At 38.6% G+C, this 17,839-nt stretch overlaps 1 protein-coding gene across 1 annotated transcript in view; it reads right to left on the reverse strand.

Annotated features, from left to right (window-relative positions):
* LOC101845583 (cytosolic carboxypeptidase 2) overlaps nt 1–15,011 on the reverse strand; it is a gene marked incomplete in the record, with an annotated part of 101,844 nt that extends 86,833 nt beyond the window's left edge. The window contains 4 exon segments of the mRNA XM_035972958.1: nt 5,203–5,328; nt 10,137–10,191; nt 10,877–11,006; nt 14,799–15,011. Coding sequence (XP_035828851.1) covers nt 5,203–5,328; nt 10,137–10,191; nt 10,877–10,927 — 232 coding nt within the window.
* Nucleotides 15,012–17,839: the final 2,828 nt, after the last annotated feature.

Here is a 17,839-nt window from a genome sequence, read left to right on the forward strand (position 1 = left end):
AATTTCTGGTGCACGTCATAAACAGACGTCGGGTCTCGAACTGTGCTCACTTTGGTGGCAATATAAGCCGCCGTCTGCGCAAAATCCAGTTTAGCATAAACATCCCAAAAAGACGAACGCTGAGAGACTTTGATCGTGCCAGAGCTATGGCGCGGCTGCATGATGGAGTTGGAGCCCAAGAAGTTGCCAGAAGGCTTGCAGTGTCACACTCTGTCATTGTCCGCTTGAGGCAGCGTCATCAAGCCACTGAATAAGCCAAGAACGTCCACGTGCAGGTCGTGCAAAGTGTTGGCAAGTGGTCCTTAACTTATGGTGAAGTCTTTAGGTAAAGACAACCACCGCTATAACAGATAACGCATCTTTCTCAAGCAAGAAACGCTCAGTTCCCTTCCCATCTATTCTTTGCCAAGCTCGCAAAACAAAGAGATAGGCCACTCTGATTCTTTCCAAAAAAATATGAGGGCACAAGGCAAGAGGAAGACCAAGGAAGACCAACAAGGAAGACCTGGATCGAGGAAGGTGTGAAAGAAACCCTGAGGACCCACAACATTCCACCCAGCCAGGCCATCTAGCTCGCCAGAGATAGAAAGCTCTAAAATTCTCCCCTTGACGCCCTAGATGGTACAAGAGGAAGGACAAAATTATAAAGTAAGAGCAAGATAATCTACTGAGCTTCTTTTAATTTAAGTACAGTCCTCTCCTGCGTACCTGCGTCTGCGGTTTAGCTGTTATAGTTACAGGCGTAAAATATCTGCAATTACACTTTTTTAAATTACTATCCTATACGGAAACAACCTATCTGCGTGATTTAGTTATGTGCTTTATTGAGGGTTTTATGGCACTTACAACACAATTATTTCATAGAAGTGCCGAAGATTAAAGGTGTTACATGTAACAAGAGAGTAACAAACACATAAAAGGAGGATTGGAGATGAGGGCGATAGGTGTTTGATAGGGAAGAAAGAGCAAACCACACCAGGAGCACCTGCCAACCACCCACGATGTGAGTTAGGCAATAGGGAAATTTTAAGGTCTTACACCTCCATCGAAACAATTCAGACAGTTTCTTTCGGTCCCACCTGTCAAAGCCAGGCCCCAGCGGATTTGGTGGGATACGGCATCCTAGCAGAGATAACCTCGATTAAAATTTCTTTTTTTTATACTTCCTCACTCGGGAATCGAACTCATGCCTTCTGGGAGCAACAGCCACATACGGCCCTGACTCCTGACCATAATATCACGAACACCAGTCTACTTGTGTGGATGCGTTTGGCTAGCAATCATCATAGTCATCATCATCATCATCATCATCATCATCATCATCATCATCATCATCATCATCATCACCATCACCATCACCATCATCATCATCACCACCATCATCATGTTCATAACCACCACCAAGTGTCAGATCTGTGACATACATCAGCGATCATGGTTCTCCATTCACCCCTAGCACTAGATCTACCTAATGGAAAAAGCTTCCTCGTTCGCAAATCGAATTAGTTCATGTCTTTCGCATGCAACAGTGAAGAGCCTTATAACCGCCACACCACAGATACCGATATAATACTAGCTGATATACAATCGGCTAGCAATTATACCTCATAACTTTACAATCTCTCAAATACGCCGAGGACTATAACTAATTTACTGCCGTACGCTGACAAAACGCCTTTTTCTTAACCACAGCAGTTTCGAGAAATCAACGATTTCTGGCTTTCTTCTTAATATTCAAACTATTTTGAACAGTACATCAACTGTTGATCTTGCACACTGAAGAGAATGTCATTCCCTATGCTCAACGGATAAAAAAACAGAAAACCATAGACTACATTGTACTCCAAACTGTTGTGAAAAAGAAAAAAGGCAATTCGTCAGCGTACGGCACTAAATACATAATTTGTACTACCTTAAACTGTTTTCAGAGATAACAGAGCAGCCAAAAATCAGTAGGAGACTACCGTAGACAATTTCGTCTTTATATTGTCATAATTTTTGTCCGATTTCTCAGCACTATCCGCTTCCAGAGTCACGTCTTACTTCTTTTTAAAGTCAGGCAATGTTATGACCAATTCATGAAAACCATATAGCCTGGGAGAAACTGTTGCACCATCCTTCAAAGTCCCCCCCCCCCCCTAAAAAAAACATTTTAAAAAACTCAAAATAATTTTAAATTATTTATAAGTTACATTTACCGGGTATACGCCAGATAGGGGATTTGCTTTCTTGACTTATTCAACGTTTTTTAAAAAGCACAAAATTGCGGGAAAATGCGCAGAAAGAAAGAGAGAGAGAAAAAAAAAAGATACTATTTTATATAAAGATATATTATAGTTGGCACCGGGCTTTCTCTTGTCGTTGGCACAGCTACTGGGACAGCGAGCAGCTAAAATGTGCTCAATGGGCGTGATGTCTTCCAGAGAGCTTAACCCCGATCCATCTGTACGAGTGACACAGCGACACACAGAAAACTCAAGTATTATAAAACTGACACACCGACACACAGAAAACTCAAATATTACATAAAACAGACATAGTGACAAACAGAAAACTCAAGTATTATAACTGACACAACGACACAGAGAAAACTCAAATATTACATAAAACTGACATAGTGACACACAGAAAACTCAAGTTTTATAAAACTGACACGCTGAAAACTCAATATTATAAAACTGACATAGTGACACACAGAAAACTCAAATATTACCTAAAACTGACACACCGACACAGAAAACTCAAATATAACATAAAACTGACACACCGATACACAGAAAACTCAAATATTACATAAAACTGACACATCGACACACAGAAAACTCAAATATTACATAAAACGGTCATAGTGACACACAAAAGACAAAAGAGAAAACATAAGAGTCATACTTGAAATAGTGACACACAAAAGACATATGTATCATAATTGACACAGTGACACAAAGCGAGCTCATGTGTCATAACTAACATAGTTACACACTCAAGTATTATAACTGAACAGTAGCACAAAGAAAACTCAAGTATTCTATCGTAACTGGCATAGCAAGTCAGTATCATGACCGAAAGAATGGTCTCAGAAAGAAAAAGATAAAACCAGATGATTTACGGAATGGAAAAGAAGAAGAAGAAGAAAAAAAAATCATACCAAATGTGCAAACAAACTAATACGATACAGATTGTTCTTTATCAATTTTATAATATCATTCTCGTTTTTAGACTTTTTAAAATCCTTTCTGTTTTAGCCAGCGAAGAACAAAACTAAAACTAACATCACCAATACACCTCTACTGACCACACTTTGTTATTTTTTCTTTTATTTTAAGCTATATTTGGTAGGAAGGTTGGTGTAAATCTTGTGCACACATGCATCAAATTACACACAGAGGCGCACACACACACACATATGTAAGTACACACACATACAGAGGACCATGGACATGCGAGCATGCCCACAATCATACACCAACACATAAAAAACCCAGCTTCTACACATAGGCACATAAAATCTCTGAACAGCCGACACCATACAGATAAACACAGTCATATATGCAACGCTGATTTCACCAAACAACAAAACATGAAGAAGTTAGTGCGCACTATTAATAATCAATCTATACGTACAAAGTAAAATGGGTAAATATCTCAATATTTATAATTCAAGTTCCCAATGCTATTAGACACAGGCCAAATCCCATCATGCACAAGCAAAAATCCCATTGTACAAATTCAATTTTTAAAAATCCAACTCAAGCGTCCCACAGCAGCGGATACTAAACTGCTGCAATCCATAGTTTTGGGTTTTTTTTCTCACCGAAACATCCGATATATTCTTCAAAATTCGTGAGAAACAGATTTCAGAAAAAGTAACTCAATGATCATCCCTTGGCTGATCAATCTTGTTTTAATAATGTGTATTGAATACAATACAATTTGCATTATTCCAATATTATCCTTGTATTATACCGAAATGATTTGAGAGATATTTGAAAGTATGTCCAACAACGGTAAATTTTGAAAAGAAAATTTCCTTTCTTTCACTGTATCCCTTCGTTTTATCGTATCTTATTTATTTAGCGTATGTGTCTTCTTCGATACAAAGCAGGTCATTTTATTTTCTCATGATAAATTCATACATATATATATATATATATATATATATATATATATATATATATATATATATATATATATATATATATATATTTATATATCATTTTACTTCTACCAGTTGAGCAGAATTATATTTCAAGACAGCTATTGAGAAGAAAAGTTGCCACGGTGGAAATTTGTTTTGTTTTGTTTGTTTGAGTACAGAAAAGAAATGATGAGGATTCACTATAACGCTCACAGCAGCTACACTGTGAATGAAAGCAAATTATGCTGCAAACTAAGACGGAGGAAAGTGAACTCAACATTCTAAATATAGTCTTGACTTAAAACTTTGCAGTCACATCTCGCCGATCAGCGATGTGTACCACCCAGTTTCTTTGGATTTTCCCCAAAATGTCTTTGCCTTTGATGGCAAGGGTTTTTACTATATGAGCCTTGCGATGGCAAAGTGTTAAACTCTCTCTCTCTTCACAACACAAAGCAACACTCACAAACACATAGCACCGTTTAGTACAACATTGAACTCTGACTCAAAAACCCCCATAAAAAACAAAACACCATACACTGCCATTTTTTAGATGTTTTCTACCACCAATTAGCAGGACTACAGCAGTTGGATTAAAATAAATGTTATAAAAAACAACAACAAAAAATCTATGGCTGGGTGCAAAACTACGACAAGCGCCCAACTGCTTTTTTGGTTTTAGTAAGTGTCTTACAGCACTTGTAACACAATAAGATCATATACGTGCCGAAGATTAAGAGGTGTAGCAAGAGAGTAACAAACGCAAAAAAGAAGAAGGGGAGAAAAGGACGATATATGCTCGACAGGAAAGAAGAAAAAAAAACAAAAACACCAGAGCACCCGCTAACCACCCACGGCCTTATTGCACAAAGGTGTTTGTCAGCAGAGTCGTACACCCAGCCTTCGATAATAATAATAATAACTAAAAACAAAGATCAAATTCAAGCGCAAATGTAATAAAACATTTTTAAAATTAAAAAAAAAATAAATAAAAAATTCCCACATAGCACAAAAGGCGACAAAACAACAGATCTGTATCAGCAGTGTTTAGTAGGCCTATAGTTTACCTGCGTTCTTATCATCTTCGTCCGAGTCGGAGGCAGAGTCGTCGCTGCTGCTGCTCAGGTTGTAGGCGTAGTTCTTCTCCCACTCTGCGTATTGCTGGAACTGGTTCTTGTAGTTCTGGTTCTTCCCTGAAAAAGAAGGAAAAAAAAAAAAGAAGGTAATCAAACGTGCCTTCACTTAACCCTATCCGTATGCCCTGGGGTCATTTTGTACCCCCGGGGTTGTATTCCTCATATTTGAGTAGAATGCTTCGAGAACGAAGATCTCTTTGAAACTTTCAGTTTTTCTCAAAAAATCATTTGGACAGACTACTATGCAAAGTGTATGGATTGAATTGACAAGTAAATTTCCTCTTAGAAAGTGGTGGCACAGAGTTCCCCACGTCGTAGAGAAACGAGAGTAAAAAACGATGTACGGAGAGGGTTAAAGAGGAATCTTGCATGGGTTCGTTGTTTTTTTAAATAAAAGTAAATTTCTATCCCCCCTCACCCCCACCCTGTTCTTAAAATAAATTAAAAGTCTCTTTTATATAACAACTTCTAAAAAGACATAGACATTGTACAAGCAAAAATTCCAGGTTGGGATTTTCTTGGAAAAAAGTAAAAGCAAAAAGCAGTCCACATTACAATGAGCCAACACCACTAGGAGTAGAGAAAACTACTATGCACATCGCTCTGGTCTGAGAATGAGATTTGAACCTCCGCAGCTAAAAGAAAGGGCATTACAATGTAACTATCGACCAACTCTGTTCCAAAAGAGCACATATTGAAGATGAGGGTTTTTTTTAGTTTTTGTAAGTGTTTGACGACTCTTGCGACTGCATGAGGTCATATGAGTGCGCGGGACAAATAAACATTTTCAGTTTGGTAGGCATTTTGAATTTTGCAAGGGCGGCAGCTAAAGCCTACGCTTATTGATTGAGAACCACCAGTGGATCTTTAATGTGCACAACTTGCACATGGAACCTCCGAGATTTTTCGCCCTTATCCGAGAAGGCTAGATATTAGATCTTTCCTACCATAAGATCAGGGGTGTGGCTGAAAGACAGTAGTAAAAAGAGCCAAGGAGTAGCAGTAGAAAGACAGCAGAAAGAGTCATGAGCCCAGAAGAGGAAGCAAAGGGGAGGGGGGAGGGGGCAGACAACAGAACATGGTTAGAGAGTAGGAAAGGAGGTGAAAGGGGAACATTTTAGAGAAGAAAATGTTCTGTCGCTGTCAGAATCCGAACACAGAACCTATTGAATGACAGGCGAACACCATAACGTCCAGACCACAAGAGCCCCCCTTGGAGAAGTCTCCGAAAATAATCATATATTATCATTGTCCCTATCATACCTGTAAAGAGTAAGACACATCCTTACACTTTTCTTGATTCCAAACCTATTGACATGATTAATTTTATCATTTGGAGCATATCGAGAAAGTCAAGACTGAAGGGACGGAAGTAGTACTCGAGCAAAATGTACTTCCTCTATGTTTACCTCCCAGGCAAAGGCGTATCATTAATACTGCTTTAGTCAGATTTAGTTTTAGTAAGAGTTTTACGCCACTTGCAACACAATAACGCTATATGAGTGTCGAAGATTAGAGGGGTTACAAGAGAGTGACAAACACAAAAAAGAAGAAGGGGAGATAAAGACAATAGATGTTTGATAGGATTAAAGAAGAAGCAAACCACACCAGAGCACCCGCCAACCACCCACTGCTTTAGTAGTCATTGACATCGATGGACAGATGAAGAAGAAAAAATGTATATTACACATAACTGGGTTAAAAAGATTGAAAAATTTTAACAAACATAGACCTCATTAATAATTTTAACCTTTTTTATTATATTGAGATTGTAAACTTGCAGTTTCCCAGAGATGTATTCGTATTAAATTCTTACCTTCTTCAACCTCTTCCCACAGAGTTCTGTGAGATTCCCGAAAAGACAAGTCTATATCCAGCCATATACTCCCTTCAGAAGCTCGATGATAAGAACGATTAGTCATTGTGAACCCAGGATTATTCACCTTTTTAATCCTTTTTGGAGCAGAAAACCTGCCTGAATATCTACCGTACATCTACACACCAAAGCACAAGAAACAAAACACGAAAAATTCCCAAGTTCTTCCACAAATAGAAACCAACTACAAACCGTTTTTGAATCACTGGCCAAACTCAAATATATTATAGGTAATAAACTAAAGGAGCAAATTTTCTTTAAGAAATTCTGTTTAAAACAGAAATTCCATTTATAGAAAAAAAAACAACTGATGTTTTAAAAGCTAAACAAAGTCTCAAAACTCTACTGTCTCCCTCTGTCTCTAAAGTAGCTAGCTTGGCCGAGCAGAGATCCTGTAACTGATTGTAATTCCTGTCAGCACTGAAGAAACAATAACGGTCAGCCTGGCCCCAGTTCCCACTCTAAGCCAGATTAGCATGAGCTTAGATCACAGCTGATTAACTGCCTTCTATTCTCACAAAAGTATTCAAGAAAAATCCTCAAAAGGTCCCTTGTGTAAGAACAAAATTGTAAATAATCCTTGTGATTTCATGGTGTACTATAACAACCCCTCTCACAAAGAAAAGATCTGAATGTAACCAATCAATCAAAACCAGCATCAACCTTTTAGTGGTAATATATTCCTCAGCTGGTTAAACACTTTATCTCATGAGATTGTTTCTATATTCGTAACTAATTTAGGGCAACTGCGCTTCATTAAGCAACTGCCACATGTCTTTACTTTCTTTCTATGATAATGGAATTTTAAAGCATACACTATTTGAGTCTATCTTTTCTTTGTCACTATTATAAAGTAGGAAAAAATTAACTTGCAGAGACTTGAATATGTTCTAAACAGATTCGCATCACGGTAAGTCCCTAATTCCTTTCACTCATCCATGTTTCATACGTAAATGTTTTGGGTTTTTTAAAAGCCATTTAGCAACACAAGCATTCACTTCTACCAAGTGGAATGGAGGATCAGAACAAATATATATATATTGTGCCAGAACACAATGGAATCAGGTTTAGTTTTAGTAAGAGTTTTACACCACTTGCAACACAATAAGGTCATAAAAGTGCCGAAGATTAGAGGTGTTACAAGAGAGTAACAAACACAAAAAAGAAGGAGGGGAGATAGACGATAGATCTTTTACAGGAAAGAAGGAGCAGAGCACCCATCAACTACCCACTAGAATCAGGCGTTTAGTAATTTTGGGGCATTTGAAATTATTGGTATCATCTAAAAAGGTATTTCATCTGTCTTAATTTTGATGAAAAAAATACCCACCATCTTGAGCAGCAGTCCAAAGAGTTGTGACTGAAGGATGTGGGTGTCGCCTGGTATCAGAGGTAAAATTAATGAGAAAATGGTCGCCGAAGTTCAGTGAGTATGTCCTTGGAAACTGAAAATTTATATTTTTTTATGCCTTTGATAATGTTTTTCAGTAAAATCCAAGCAGGAATATATTTTTAGATGGAGAAAAAAATGTGTAGAGCTCGAAACAAAAATTTTTTTTTAATTTGCTGAGCTGGCGAAAATGGTTTTCTTCAATTTAATAATATTGATGAACGACTGATTTGACCATGATGTCAAGCAATTGAAAATAAAACTAAGGAGACCACAGTAAATGAACACTGGGAGGGACGGAGAAAAAAAGGGAAGAGTACAAACTCTCCTTTGTCAAATAACTAATCAATTCATTAAGCTATTGTTTTACATGAAAAAAACCAGGTCAGAGATGCAGAATGAAGCATTGGTTTAAAAAGGTTAAGGAAAGTAAAAAAGAAAAGAAAAAAGTGTTCACCAGAGGCAATAAGAATTATAAAAGAGAACATTGCTATCTGCTTCCTACTACAGTCGAACCTGTGTAAGACGGCCACCTATTGTCAAGGAGAAAAGTGGGGTATAAGACAGGTGGCCGTCTTAGGCAGGACTGATCAAGATGAAGAAAACAAACGATTCCCTTCTGAGGTCCTAACCGAAGGTAGCCATATTGTTGCTGTTGTTATTTATTTTGTTGCTGATTTTGTGCAATGGTGACAATAAAACGAAAGTGTCAGACGAGTAAGACCGAATGCCATGTTACAACAAACACATGGGTCACCACCACTCAGAGAATGCGTGACGCTTCAGTCACAAGTTCATGTTGACATCCATTGTTACTTTGTTACAGATGACAGCTCTCCCTCAATGCCAGGGGCCAAAGCATAATTTATTACAAAATGTAATGAACTCACTAAGGTGGCCGTCTGAGACAGGTGTTATTGTTTGGTGTGATAGTGGTTGTGTGTTAAAATATGGTGGCCATGGCCGCGTTTGACAGGTGGCCGTTTCACACAGTGAAATTATATATTATATAGAAAAGAATGCATGGGGGGGAATTGAAAGTGGCCGTTTGTACAGGTGGCCGTCTTATAGAGGTGACCGTCTTATAATAGGCGGCCATCATGGCAGGTTCGACTGTATTACAAATGCAACTGTCTCTGTCACTGTAACATTGCATATTTGCTGTAGTATGATTTCAGCTCTTGAAAATACTAGTGAAGGTACGAAATCAAGACGAGTAATGTTCAGTTGTTTATGACAAGGCCTGTTTTGGAACTAAAGTCCCGTAACTTCCACCATCTCACTATTCCAGTTAGAAAAAAGTAAGCATTGAGGGAGAAAATATACCACCAGGAATTTCATCCCCCAAAAAAAGACAGTGAGTGAGGAGCAGCAAAACAAAAATAGCAAATGTCAAATATTGAAAGAAAAAAACCCTAGGAAAGACAAAATTATAGACAGGGCCTGGACAGAAAAAAATACACACACGCACGCATGCATGCACACATGTATGCACACAAGCACGCACGCATGAACACACACACACACGTGCACGCACACACACACACACATACACACACACACACACACACATACACAATGTATGGTTGAAAACCTTACCTGTGTAATAGCCATAATGCTGGAGATGCTTTTTCATAAAACTTTCATATGGGTTCTGGGGGGAAAAATAAAAAAATTTTTAAAAAGAGTATGAGTACAATTTTACAAAATGCAATAATAAAGAAAATTACAAGTCACAAGGGATCTTTAACACACACAACTAGCACACAGGACCTCCAAGATTTTTTCGCCCTTATCTGAGAAGACTAGAGGTTAGACCTTTCCTACCCTAAGATCAGAGGTGAGGCTGAAAGTCAACAGTAAGAAGGAGCTGGGTATAGCAGTAAAGAGAGTCAAGAGTAATGAAGAGAGAAGCACAGAGGTTGGGGGTGGGGAAGAGGGGGAGAAAGTGGTGAGGAAAACATGACGGAACAGGACTAGAGAACAGGAAAGGAGGGCAAAGAAGAACATTTCAGAGAAGAAAAACTTTTTCTTCGCTGGCTGGATTTGATCTTTTGACTGAGAGGCGAACACTGTACCTCTAGACCACAAAGTCCCCTTCACAAAGCATTGATAACTATGTTCTTTTTAAGGAGTTCAAACTAATTTTAGCTCCTCGTAAATGTTGCAAAGTGAATGTTTACAAAATCAGTTCTATTTTATTTTGATTATATAATGGTAGCAGCTTTTATGGTTTCTAAAAATGCACAAAAATATTTGGGAGGAAAACTTATATTCCTTTAAATTCTTAGTACACCTTATAATGTTCTGCAGCGTGTCAAAAATAAATGCAAACTCACAATTCCATAGTCATCGTCTTCCCCATAGTGGTAGTCCTCCCCAGCCATCATGCAGTGACCTTTCTCAACTCAGCCTCCTAAAATGCAGCAGAACAGGCACTGAAGATGTCCTGCTGTGTAACTGGTCAGTCTGTGAGAGGTGAACAAGTTGGGGAATGGGGGGGGGGATAGGAAATTGCATTTAAATAAACACTCTTATTTCAGAACACTCTCCAGTGCTGCAGACGATGTATGCATAACATACTTGTGGAACAGTTCAGTTACACTTAGTCCTGTTGCTAATAAAACATAATGGTCATGGCCTCAAGTATGCAGGCAAATGTGTCAAGACGCGTATTCAGGCGTTCGTCAATTTTTGGGCATATGGAGTTATCAGTATGTCTTAAAGCTTGATTATTTATCAGGGATTTGATGTAGAAAATACCCATGCATCTGTTTTGAACAAAAATCGAGAAATTTACGATTCAATCAGGCGGGGGTCATCTGGTGATAGAGGTAAACTTTGTGAGAAAATGGCCCCCAAAGTTTGATGATATCCAAAGCTTGAGTGTTCTTGCAAACTACAAATGTACATTTTTTTGCCTTAGATAAACGTTTTCCAGTAAATTCCACACTGAAACGAGTTTTTTACTGGACATTAAAGGTGTTGAGCCAAAAAAGACAATTTTTTTAAAATTGCCCAACGGCCAGAAAAATGCCAGTTTCTTTGAATTCATTATATTGATGAGTGCACAGTTAAATACAAACACACAAAATACGATATCAGGAATAGCTTGTACAATATGCTATTCCCTGACTGAACTGCTATATTTTCTTTGTACGGGCAACACCCTGTTTTCTCGAAAGTGCACATCGATTCGTTGAACAGCTCATCTGATTGTTCCTACAACCACAACTGTCTCAAATTCAAATTGTCTTGCGTGCACAGTGGAAAACAACACACCTATCAATATAGAGAGTATCAAGCTACATGATTCGACCACGCACTGCTGGTATTGTGACACATTATCATCGCACATTACCAGTGCGCGTAAGTCATTAGAATTTCTTTGCTACTAAATGGGCTGTACGGTGCGTGAGTTTGTGTTGTGTGCATGTGCGTGTGGTTGTTTGAACTAGAAGGTATGGATAGGAATGCCATTACACAGATGGAATTTAACTTACACAAGAGGGGTAGGTGGCATGCAGTGTCTAGTGTCTTGTCTAATGTTTGTTACATCATCTTGATTGTGATCCGACATTAGAGGGTTTGCATTTTCGTTGAAGGGCCATCAACAACTTTTAACATCGAACAAGGAGAATGCACTATCCATCCTTCCTCTTTGTATCGATATTGGATACTTTTCACAATGGCAGCCGAATTATAGTGTTGAGCACATTTCTCAATCCCTGATACGTCTGAGTTATCCATCTAGACTACATTATATGTAAAATATACGGGTGGAAAGCAAAAAGTATACTCATATAAAAAATGTATGCAGGTTCTTTGGGGGCCTTTGCCTTTATGCCTATTTCATTAAGTGAATTAATGTGCCATGAATCTCTGTCAAAAAACACCTGTGTTGGGCATAGTGTGGGTGGTCAGGAGCACCATGAAGAAGCAAACGAGCCCACCTCAGCTGTTGCCTTGCCAACAACATAGAGAAGTCAAAAACCATAAAAATGTTAGACATAAATATTGAAACTGACATACTCTATCTAAAAATAGGTACCAGAAACTAAATTTTCAAAGTAATTGTATGCCAAATTTATCAGTTCCATTTGAAAGGCCTATATCCACTGAGCATTTTGGTACCATTCTTTAACTTCTCAGTCAATTTTTAAGAAAATGGTAGTTGTTTAAAATTTGACCAAATTTGTTAAAGTCAGTCACTGGCTGCAACCCCATGTTTGACAGACAATAAAAGAGTACCGAGAGACTAAACATCTCCACATTAACAGAGTACAATTACTATAACAAATATATGGAGCCTAATTTTTTTCAAGACTGTGAGATCATTACAAATTTGTATTTTATTACTTCAAACACGATGATCTGTCGTTATTTCGACAAAAACACCGAGCGTTGACCCCGCCGGCGCCGCACCGCGCCCCGCGGCGAGAGAGTCGGCTCTATACTGTAGTGTACCCCGCGTGCGGGGTCACATGCTTTCTGAGTCTCGCGGAAGGATTGATGAAAAATAATTCCAAGTTGATTACTTTATTCTAATAGAAAATAAGCTGATCTTTTAAATATTAGATATATTTTTTAAGCCGCTATTTTACATATTATGGGTAAAAAGTGACCTTTAAACATTTTGACAGTATTTTTAAAAGCTTTCTATTTAGAAGCCAAAGGCAAAACACATACCACGGGAAAGCCTGTTTAAAGCTCTACAGTTTTCCCCTAATGAAAAGACGGTATTTAATCATTCCTCGTTCCGCGAAGCATTTGAATGCACCCGAGTCAATTTTTAAACCGGCCGAACACGCATTCCGACCGCGAGGGGCTTCGCTTTCATCGGCGATTCTCCAGCTCCTACTAATCGGACATAAAAACAACTTACACCATTGTAACGAGGAAAAACTGAACTTTTAGAAGGTGCATGGCACTTGGTGTTTTATAGCGAAAGAGAAAAGAAACAGCGATCGGAATTAACCCGTTTTTACCGATACCACGCGGTCGGAAGGCCGCGAGTGCCCGCGAGGCCGTGTTTACGCTACCTATTAAAAACAATTCAAGCCATTTCCTTTCTCCATTTTTAGTTTAACGTTTAGGGGTAGCACAAATAATTTTGGCTCCATATTGTAGCAAACAATGTGGGGACTGCATTAGAAATTGTGTTTTGGGTAGTCTTGTGGAAGAGATCTCTTCCAAGTAGGCTTAAAGTACATAATTTTTGCTCAGCATATTATCAATGCTTAAAGTTAAAGGGTGTCTGGCAGTAGCCTACTCTGATGTGATTTGCTCCTTTTTCCTGTCAATCATCAGTTAGTCGATATTTCTCCTCCAAATTCTAGGTGCTTTTTTACCGGTAATTATTTGGATATCAGATATCGATTCAAGCAATTTTATATTCTTGTTGGATCCTCAAGAAGTCATATATATGATCATAGAACTAAGGTCAAAGCAAGGAAGAATACAATAATAATCTTCTATTTTTCTGTGGGCAAGTTGGGAGGGCTATCTATAAAAACTGCCCAGCTGAGCAGTGCTAATGAAAAACTACATCACAAGGTTGCTTATGATCGCTGGATTAAAGATGAGACTCAGCTTAAATGAAATCACTGTCGAGGGGAAGCCAACTTTCATAGCCACACAAATGGGCCAGGAACTGTACATATCTCACAAGCATGACTAAATCAAGGCATGATGCCAAAGAAAAGATAGGCTACATGCTGCATGGAATGCTGGAGTGGTCAGCAATCCTGTTAGCGTCTAAAAATCCAGAAGAACCGGTTTCGCAAAAGCAGTGACAATTTATAAGTAAAGTACTATTCATGACTGGTAGATAAATATATGTAAATGTAAGTCAGGACGCCTTAAGGGGCTTGAAGAAGATTCCTTCTCCAGATCAATAAGTCTACTCCAATTAAATATTTAGATCTAAGTATACAAGTACAAGAGAATGTTTTGGTCAAACCATTTTGGGAATGTCAGAGTTATAAGAGGCTGATAAACAAGAGGTGACCAGAACTCAACTATGTTACTATGAGTTCTTTGACATTTAGACCCCTCTTCATCGAGTTTTATCAAATTTGAAATGTGTAACAAAAAGAGACCACTGCACGAGGCCTAGTACATGTTGATGTTAGTTTATAATAACATCAATGTAATGTTATTGGACTTTTTCTTCTTGTTATAATTATTTTGCATGGCTGTCAGAATCTTTGTATTTAGAGAACTTTTGGTAGCATAAACTTCAAAAAATCCTTTCCATACCATAAGTACATATGGAGATGCCTGTATCCCTCTAAAAAGTAGATTTAGATGACAAGTAAAATGCCTCCATAAATTATGTTATGTTTCCTGAGTCTCTGTCGCTTTCGCTCAGCCTCAAGACCCTCCGCGTTTCACAGCTCTCGGCCTCTTCACCGCAAAAGACGCTTAATAACAATCCGATATAATATAGTGCAAATGTAAAAAATTGCGCTTATATTTAATACTAGATTTAAATTTATCTTTTTACAAAGCATAAGACCATAATATTTGGTTTAATGACTCTACCCAAGCAATAAGGTAAACATAATAAACAGATCTCTTGTTTCAATTAGTGTATGAATATATAACAGGTTCTAAGTTTCTAAGCTATTAGGGCCGCAGATACTGAAAGCTCACCTTTGTTTTCATCATTAGCCCAAAATATTTTGCAGCTTAAATATTTTTTCATCCTAATTAAAATACAATTTCTTAAATGTTTTATTATGAATTATTCATTTTAATGTCTTCTCCATGAATTTGAAAAGTCAAGATTCTGCCCACATTTAGCCCGTTATCACAATTATTTTCCGGATATCCGTCCTTTTCCGCTTGTTCCCGTTGTTGAACACCACAACAATGGTATCGTACCAAATCTTTTTTAAATTCATTGCTTTTCGCTGTCATCCGTCTTTGATTTTGTGTCAGAATCTATATTTATAAGCTGTGTTTTACGTTGGCCATCACAAATTGAACTAGCTAAGCAAAATGGGAGTTTTGTGTTGATTCAATTGTACACCCCTGAAAATGAAAGTAGCTCTGAGTGTCTCGTCTTTGAGTAGAATTTGTCATCGCATGTTCTTTTCTGTCTATTCTCTTCTTTTCGTCTTCTGCTTTAGGTTAAACCTCCTGTGTATTTGGAGAAATTTACAAATTTTTGAGTACAGTGATGTAAAAATACATTGCATTGGGCTATGGCGATGAACCTTAACGGAGGCGGAGGAGAGGTGTGTCTGCTGTTGGCCTTGCTTGGCTTGGCAAGGATCAGATGCGGTTCGCTTGCCCATACACTGCCCTTAGACAAGGCCGCGCAATGCTGCCTCAAGTTTCTAGACTAATATTCCATTATGTAGATTAGATCTAGAGGTAAGATTGTACTTAACCGGACCACTGGTCGGAACTACTTTCGCTGTCATAGTGGTCCGCTATTCTTCCTTTCCGAGCACTCCTGCTCAGTTTTCTAACGTCCTCACCCTTCAACTGCCAACAACCTATAGTTTGATATTTTGTTGATTGGTTTGCGAGGGCACTTATTTATACCGAGAAGACCTGAAAGGACCTGAGAAGACTTTCTTGTGCAGCCAGTCAGCAGTGACAACGATCACAAAGGCAAAGGGGATTATCCCAAGCGTGATGCAAAGGGTGACGATGAGGAGGGAGGTGATGGTGACGTGAGAGACGATGATGATGGGGAAGAAGGGGATGGATGGGTTGACGATGATAATGGGGATGGGTCGGCTGATGATGAGACAGAAGAGGTGAGTGGTGGGAGGCCTCTGCACGGCCGATTTCTCAATCTGCATGTCTTACTAGATTCTAGAGTCTTGAGGAAGAGGCTGAGCCGCTGCAAAAATTGCCTGTTGGTAAAAAGAACGATTTTTTTTTTTGGTCATTGACAACGAACACAACCTCGAAAAGAGGGCGGCAAACAAAATTTTTCTGTTCCCTGATGATTGTGGGGCATGGGGTACTTGCGGCCCATCGCTGAAGACTTATTTATCCGTGAGGAAACAAATCTGAAGACTCGTGAAACGCACTGGCGTATACTGCAAAGAGGTGAAACAAAACAAGGTGTCTTCACTCCACTTGGGCCCCAACCAGATCCCGCAATTGTGGTACTCTAGCAACGGTACTATACAAAACACTCAAGACGGGTCTTATGAGAAGAGTGTCTTGGGTTGAATGCCCGGGGGGGGCAAAAGGCCGTCTGCGGATATAAAGGGAAGTGTCCTCCACCCAGGCCACAAGGTAGGGTAACAACAGGAAATTACATCAGAATGCTGCCTGGAAAAATGGCAAAAATGAAAGAAGCTCTGAGGACAATGAGACTGGCAGAAGTCTACAATTTGGACGACTCACTTGAGGGTGCAAGGAACGTCGGACAAGTAAATAATGCCAAAGTTAAAGACAAGGCAACCAACAGGCCAGCTGGCACGCATTCAAACAACTTTTCGGCTGTCTTTTCGGGTCTTCTCGGTATAAATAAAATAAGTGCTGGTTTGCGACAATTTTAGTGGCTTTGTGTGATCTGCAGCAACAAAGTATACTGCAGTTTGACCCCCAAATCAGTGTGCGGGAGTGAAAGTAAAATTTTACCGCAGTTTGTGAAATTCCTTTACATTGAAATTGAACACTGCAAAGAATATCTCAGTAATAAAACAATTTTTCTCCTTTAGAAAGCTTTGATATATCGACTAAGTTAAAAAAAATTCGGTTCCACCTGTCAAGCCTTTTTCTGTACATTTACTCCTCCTTGGTTTGGACAAGAATCTCTTTTTTTTTTTATTCTCTGCCAAGTCAAATTGGGCCCTTTTTAAAAAAGATCCAAACGCAAAAGCTATGAAAGATTTCTGTCATGTATTTTGCTTGTATTTTTGTTGTTGTCTGATGTTGCTGTGGTGTGAGGGGGGTGGGTAAGTCCAGACTTCAACATTTCTTGTGTTTTCTAAAGTACTGTAGACTCAAAGTGGGTTAAATGTTTGCTGTACTTGAATAATCATAATGTGCTCTTTTGCTTTTGTTGTCATCTTTGCTTGTTTTGTGTAAATGTTATAGACAAAAGTAATTAAATCTTTTGGATTTTCTCATCACAGGGTGCCCACAAATCCTTCCGTACCAAGACGAAGCTTGCGAGAAAGATGAAGCAAAACAGGCCCATCCCACAATGGGTTCGCATGAAGACTGGAAATACCATCAGGTTTGTCGCTTTGTCTGTACTTCTTTGAGCTGACAAAACTTTTTTTCTTTCGGGACCTTTTGTCGGCTTAATTAAAAATAGTAATAGT

Source organism: Aplysia californica, unplaced genomic scaffold, assembly GCF_000002075.1.
Source record: "Aplysia californica isolate F4 #8 unplaced genomic scaffold, AplCal3.0 scaffold00926, whole genome shotgun sequence".
Classification (NCBI taxonomy): Eukaryota; Metazoa; Mollusca; class Gastropoda; order Aplysiida; family Aplysiidae; genus Aplysia; species Aplysia californica.